Source organism: Gastrolobium bilobum, unplaced genomic scaffold (assembly GCF_033153095.1).
Source record: "Gastrolobium bilobum isolate Gb01-03AN ecotype WA unplaced genomic scaffold, APGP_CSIRO_Gbil_v1 utg16926, whole genome shotgun sequence".
In the NCBI taxonomy this organism is placed as follows: Eukaryota; Viridiplantae; Streptophyta; class Magnoliopsida; order Fabales; family Fabaceae; genus Gastrolobium; species Gastrolobium bilobum.
The window spans coordinates 145,344-153,196 of record NW_026896421.1 but is presented as its reverse complement, the minus strand read 5'-3'; the positions used below and the strand labels follow the sequence as shown (position 1 = coordinate 153,196).

At 31.2% G+C, this 7,853-nt stretch overlaps 1 protein-coding gene across 1 annotated transcript; it reads right to left on the bottom strand.

Moving 5' to 3' along the window:
- Nucleotides 1-4,645: 4,645 nt before the first annotated feature.
- LOC133299661 (uncharacterized protein At5g19025) lies at nucleotides 4,646-6,085 on the bottom strand. The gene has a single exon (XM_061499143.1). It carries the CDS (start codon nucleotides 5,569-5,571, stop codon nucleotides 4,873-4,875), a length of 699 nt encoding a protein of 232 aa, XP_061355127.1. The 5' UTR covers nucleotides 5,572-6,085; the 3' UTR covers nucleotides 4,646-4,872.
- Between the last annotated feature and the right edge of the window lie 1,768 nt (nucleotides 6,086-7,853).

Here is a 7,853-nt window from a genome sequence, read left to right as displayed (position 1 = left end):
TTAAAAATCAAAATAGAAAACAAAAACAATCTGGACATGTTGTCTAAATTTGATTCTAAAAATAAAAAAAAGTTACAGTTTTTATTTATCTTTTTTACAAAACATGCTTTCTAAAACGGATTTTTTTGTTCTAAAAATAAAAAACTATTTTTAAAAAATAGTTATCAAACAGAGCCTATCTCTCTCACTGCCCCCGCCTAAGCTTCTACTCTTTCCATACTGCAATGGCTATATATTTAATTGTCACATTAATAATTTTTGTATTATATTTTTTAACAAATTTACTCATATACGAGTTTTTTAGGTTTAAAGGATAGATAATGTACTAGTCCATTTATCTATAGCCAACTTATCTATAATAAAATGAAGAAGACAGTAAGAACTAAATTTGTGAGCACTTCCTCCGATGTTGATATCATGCATTAAATAAAAATCACATTAATATTTTTTATATTATATTTATGGCCATCACCAGATACAAGATTATATTTCTGTATTTTACAAGGGTTTCCAATCTGGAGTGCTTATCAGCCCAAATGCAGCCAACTTTTCACTAGGATAGTTTAGATTTTAGAATGTGTAGTTCCTCTTCATCCACGTTAGAAAGCAAACTTTTGTTCGTAATATTACTTTTCTTTCGTATAAGATAATTTTTCTCATATTTTCTCAATTATTTTCACATCTTATCTTTTTTTTTCTTGTAATAGTGAAGCTCATTCATTTTCTCTCTACAACATAAGATAACTATTTTATGTGAAAGGAGACTAATAAAACCTATAATGTAATCATACTTTGATATTCCAAACATCTGCTTGTCCACTTAATGGAATATTTCGTTTCTGTTAGTTTTTTTCTCTCTCCACAACTGAAAGCATATTACTGTTAGTTTAACTTCACCAGAAAATATAAGTACCAATATCCAAAAAATAAAAAATATAAGGATCAAAATCTAAATCAAGTGAAACTACAGGGATTAAATGTTTAAATTTAACCTAAACTACTATTTGACATATGTAAAATTATTTTTAATGACAAATGTCAAATAATAATTTTAGTAGCCATAGTAAATGGTGCTTAACTAAGAATTACACTGTATTACTATTCTTATTTGTCTTTTGCTACTACTAATATTAAAAATTATAATAATTTATCAATTTTAAATATTATTTTTCTAGTCTCAATCTTGTGGAGATAATGGTTCACTCATTTTACATATACTTTGCGTTTAAAATTGCTGTAACATCATTCTTGCATCATTTCAATTTTCTTTCTCAGATATAAAGCAAAGAAAACACACGTTACAATACGCACATATTCTATCTTTAGTTTTCCAAAAAAGTGTAAAAAATAATATAAAAATGTAGTGTGAAAATGACTTGTGCTTTTAATTTTTATCATGATTATCTATGTACTGTTGAAAGATTCTTGTTCTTAAAACTTACCTTTTTAAATAAAAAATTTAGATTAAGGAAGACACACCAAGTTAAAAATTAAATATTTTAGAATTTAAAAAAGATTGATTTGCAATTTAAAAGAGAAAAAAATTAAAAAATGTATATTTAAAAGCTTGTAATTAATTCAAAACCAAATAAAATTGAAGGACAACATTTATTTTTCTCTCTAAACTTTATTATGTCTAAATGAATTATCATTATCAATATCAAATTAGTAAGATACATGCAGTTATTAGTTACAATAAAAAAAAGCCTGTTTGAATCATCTTTTTTTAAGCTAAAAATTATTTTTAAATTAAAATTAAAAAAAAAAAACTTAGCCTAACTTCTGCTTATAAAAAGAAGAATTCAAACACGCACAGAATCTGAAATCTGAAAGAAAAGCTTAAAATTCATTTTTGCAACCAAAAAAGAGAATATGTCATTTTTCTCTATATGCCCATTTCCCTAACGCATTTAAAGTTGTTTCGGCTGTTACGCTGGAAAAGGATACATAACTACCAAGTGTAAAGGATTTTTTTCCACTACCTGTAATGGTATATTTTACTTGCACTACATTACTTTATATAAGTCATTCAGTTAGCTTATTATTTTCATATTTTGGGTACAAAAGAAAAGAAAAGAAAAATCTTAGAGATAATCCTTAGTTTATGGTACTATTCCCCTCAACACATAGAATGCCAGCAGTAAAAGATAACTATGCTATAAGGCAAAAGTTCATAGATTCAAATAAACTTATTAGAACAAAGGGAAAATTTGTATCCTTTCAAAGGATATAAGTTTGTGTCTTTTTAGGTAATTTACACACAGTCTGACCGGTAAAATTTTGTGTAAATCTAAAAATTACTTTTTTTCTCTATCTCCAGTCACATTGCTGATATGTAAAGTGAAAAAAAAATAATTTTTCAGATTTACACAAAGTCTTACTGGTCAGACTTTACATAAGTCACTAAAAGGACACAACCTGTGTTCTTTTAAAGGACATCCACTGAACCTTAGAACAAAATAACAAAAGGGTCATTTGAGATTACCTAAAGAGCTTGGTATACTCATCAATATTGATCATTAAAACATTCATTCCATAACCCTTTATTACAACATGGGGCAGATTCTTTCTGAGGAAAAATGAAAGGTCAAAGCCTTATGGTAGTGTTAGGAGAACCTTTTGGTCTTCAAAGCCATGGATTAGCACACAGGAGGAAGAATCGAATAAAGTGGCAGGTTAGGTAACACCTAATCAATTGAGAATTTCATATAAGGTTTTGCTATTCTAGATTACTTCAATTCAGCAATCTCAGCAAATAGTACCATGCAACAGGATGTCTGTCCAATATATGTGGGAATTATAAGGACAAATGACATTGGTAAGAATCCACGATATTAATCTAAGATGGACTGGTCCATCTTGACTTTCTCAAAATTGAAATGGCTACAAGAAGGCCTAGTTGTTCAGTTGTTTGATGTTCCGAGTGCTAAGAGTTTATGCTAATGGAGATCAACAAATTTGACATGAGAGATTTGACTTCTATGTTATCTTTTAGAAAGAAAAATTGAGAACTCACCACTAAAACAGATCATGAATTAGTACCCTTTCTGATATACATAACCTCAGTAGTGCTCACTATATGGGATTTTTCCTCATTCACCTAAAATGCTCAAGTTATTTGCAGAATAACGGAGGATATCTACACAGTGCAATTGAGAAACAGGAGGATATTGCAGAAGATTTTTCGTGAAATAACTTTAATAAAGAAGGTAAGATTATTCAACCAAGTTACAGACTAAGTACTGCAATTGACACAAAATGGTTCCTTTGCAATCTGATGATTTCTACAAGTGAGACAGATTTAGAGTAAAATTGGCAATGAACAATCAAGTATGTTCAGATTATCATGAAACATAAATACAGACACAAAAATGAAAATTGTAGAAATCAGTAGTTAGCTCAAAAAAGAAAAAAAAAAAAATACTCCCCACGAAACCTCGACTTGTGAGGGAAAACCTTGTATACAGTTTTATCCTTGCATTCAATGGGTTATAAATTAACATCAAGATCTCACCAAACATGCTGTTCAAATAAGGTCATCATTCCATATGAGAACTGCATGTTCTCTCTCCAGTTACCCATAAATGGTGCAAGAGATCCACTTGTGCAATACCTTTATTTTAGGTTGTTGCAAATGAAAGAATTCAAGGTAATGTTGTTTTAAGGTCAATCTATTCACACGTCTAGATAATATTTTAACACATCTGCGTGCAAGAAACAGATGGGTTTGGACATCAAAATTAAAATTTTATTTGCATACACCTTGTGTACATTAAAAACAAAATTACAATGAAGCTGACAAAAATTTGAAGCCAAATCAATCTAAGCAAGTTCCAGCAGCAGCTAGAAAGGCTATGGTAACAGATAGAAATATAAACAAGATGGATTTCATAGGGAGAAACAGAGTAGAGAGGAAGGAAAAAGAAAAGAAAAGGTCGGCCCAAAATCGTTTTGTTGTATTTATTTGAACAGATAGATAACAAGATGTATAATAAGTACAACACTTTATAAGCGACAGAGTAAATAAAAGACCAATAAACACGCACAAGATATGCAATACAACAAACTAAAGAAGAAGACATCAATAAAAAGAAGATAATACTCAAAGTTAAGATCCAATTGTTCTCTCCATAAGAGAATTCAATTTTCACACAAAAGAATTCAAATAAAAAACCAGAATTTGCGTATACCTGTATAAAAAGATGTCCTGTACTAGAGCAATGCACCCCATGGTTAACATCTCCTAGAAGAGTCTGCCTACAATGACAACCCAGGCAATGAAAAAGGAGAAAGTTGGCATAATTGTTTAACAATAGAATCAAGTCACGAAAAAACAAAATAGTAAGCTTTGGTGAAAATGTAAGTTTTAAATGACTTTTTCAAGCTTGAAAGCTGAAACAAAGTCCACAAGGTTCAGATTTATGTTCACATTCACAAGACCAGAACAACAAAACATACTCTATTGTAACCTGCAGCTTATACCAAGATTGAGAACTTAAATTCTAGGCAATTATCACAAAAATATGACATGACAATAAGCCAATAACCATGAGAAACAACAGAATTCAGAAACCTGAAGCAGAAACTTTTTAAGAACTAAAAATCTTGAATATACTAGATATATGTAAATTGAAATAAACGTTTCTTATATTCCCAGGTATAACCACCACCTAACTGTGTATAACCAATAGTTCCTTACAACTTATTGCCAAGGGGCTTATTTAAAGACATCCTAGTTCCTAATAAGGAAATCATTCCTTTTGCCATAATGACTAGTACACATTCTGTATTGATTCAATTATCATTCCTTCCTTCCTTCCCCTTCAGTCATGTTCCTGCCTATAAATCAAAAGGGTGTCCCTCTCCTGTATCCTACTTCTTGATCTTTCGTTGCTTCTTAGGTCCCGGAACTTCTAACCTACCAACAGAACAGCCACACCTTGCTCGGAGCACAAGAACAGCTCTTCCATTGGGTGGTGCCATCTTCTTGAGTTCAGCTTCAAGTTCCCTATGATGATCACGAGGGAGTTCAAAGAGACCCTTCTTATTAACACCATCCTTAGCCAATGAAGGTGAGTTCTTCACACAATCCTCAGTCTCCAACTGAATGTCAAACTCAGCAGCTTTTTTGAGACCCTTGCAATTGGGATTCCCACACTTCCTAGTTGTGCAAGCCACAACACCCCATGTAGCCAATGCAGCACACACAACACTGATACCTATGGAGATGTAGATCGAAGGTGCAACAGAAACCTCTTCCTTCACCAAACACAAGAACACCCTTCCAATCTGAATGGACTTAGTGATCATAAGCTCGATGTAAGGGAAGAACAAGAACCCACAAGCGCAAACAACAGCAATGAATATCACCACATCAACCACAGCAAATCGAGATCGATCGCAGGGTGGAATCTGAAGGGAATTTGATGAACTGGGCGTCCTCCGATTCCTCTGAAGCTGATTGCTTTGCCTCGGTTTCGAACCAAAATCCGCAGAACAAATTGAATTAGCCATGGCAGAAGTTTGGTCAACGGATTTGCAGAGAGAGATTGAGCTATGGAAATAGACCATTTCAAAACACACACAGAAAAAAAAAAACACAAAAATCTTTGAATTCAAAATATCCAATTTTCAGATCAAACCCACCAATATTACACCGAAATCGGATCGACCCACCTCGTTAAAATTAAAAAGATAAGAACTTTGAAGTGATCCAGACACAAAAGATCGAATTTTGTCGGTGCCCAGATGAATCAAAATTCACAAAAGGAGCAATTTTTTTTCCCTATTTTTTTTTGTGCAAGAAAATTTCAGAGGTGGAATCTAATATCTGATGATCCAATAAAAAGTGTTGAACAAAGAGCCAAAACAAAAATTCAGAGGGTGAAATTGGGTTCTATGCCGGCTTGAAAGGGTTGAAGAGAGAGTATGAGAAGAAGCATAGAGGACAAAGAAGAGTCATCATTCACTGCTTTATTATCATCAAATGAAATCAGCAATGTTTTATTAACACTTACATAAGGAGAAGAGGGTCATAACTCATATACATACACGCCAACATCATAAAAGCACAAGGACACGTTTTGAGATAGAACCCTTGAAACGTGGGCTATAATATCATGACTCATGACTCATGAGTGTTAAAATTGATATGGAATTGGAATGGGCTTGGTTGGATTCACCTCTTTTTTGCAACAATTTTGAAATCATGTGTGAATGATTTGGGTGGGGTACCCCATGGGCTTGAAATGCTTGACCCACCACTCTTTTTTTTGGGAAAATTGCATTTTACTTGCCATCTTCTAATTTAATTATTGTGACCTAAAGCAAAAAAATAAATTAAAAGATGAGAAAAGTGTGTGTCATTTTAAAGGACGTAAAGTTGCGTAATTTTAAATGAGAGAAAGAAATAGATCATGGGAGGAGAGAGTGGACAAAAAATAAAATAAAGGTAGCATCTTACTAAATCTCACCTTTTTATGAGAATGAAATGACATAAGTTATGTCATTTAAAAGGATAAACATTTTTCTCTAAAAAGATATCCTCATTTTATGTGAGATATTATTTTGATTGAACCAAATAAAATGTTCTTGTTTTATGACAAGAATAATTTTTTATATTTAGCTCACATGAATAACAATGGATTAGTGAGGTCGTAGTATGATGTGTTTGGGCACACGGATGTCAATATACGGTGACATCATAAAATTTATTCATAATTGAAATTTATATAAGTTCAACTTAGTGATTAATTATTAGTTTAAGAGTTTGAAATTGATCATTGTCAACTTTAAACTTTTTACGCTATCAATAAACAAGAAAATGACACATTATTAAAATATGGCAAATAAGTATACATCATTATAATATATAATGTTTTTTTACTTATAATAAAAACATTTAGCCTTTTTTTAAAATAGACGGCATCACGTATCACATAATATATTTAGTTTTTATATTACCGATGAATCAACTTTAGTACTTAATTCAACCGATGTGCGTTTAAAATAAATTTATTTTTTAGGAATGAATTCTTTATGTGCGATTTAATATTATCATATTATGTGAGACGATCTCAACCGTCTATAGATAAATAATGGTTATCTTTTTATCAATTTTTATTCTAATATTTTTTCTCGTACATTTTTAATTAACATTGATTCGTCTATAAACAATTAAGGCACTCTCACATTGATCATGTTAAATCATATACAAGCAAATCTATTTTAGATGTAAAATATGCGACAATTATATTTATTACCATTTTAGACTTATTACTCTTAATACTTGTTTGAATTCTGTTAGATTACTTTGAAATCCATGGTTGAAAAAGAAAAAAAATTAATTATGCACTATTGATTTTAAATTAATCAAATAATAACTAAACATATAATAAGAGTGATAAGACTAAAATGATGGTAAATATAACTTTTCCTAAAAATATTTCTTTATGAGTGCCTTATCAACTCACTGGAGAATTATAGTGAAATGACTGGTTAGTAGGGGTGTAAATGGGCTAGGCTGGTCCGGTCCAGCCTACATTAAGCCTGGTTTAGCCCGACCTTTTAGAAAAGTAGAGTAGACTTAGGCTTTTAAGAAAGCCTTTTAAACAAATAGGCTGTAGGCCAATTTTGTCAAGCCTGGCCCAAAGCCTTGTAGGCTGGCTTATTTAATTTATTAAAAATAAAATAATAAAATAATATTTATTTTATGTGGCATGACAAAGTACCAATACCAGCAGTACCTATGTAATTTCTCTTGTAGACTTTATTTCAGCACCCAATAATTGTATTTTTCTTATTTTCTCTATTTCTTTGACTCTATTCCTCTATGATATACATTCTAGAGCTGA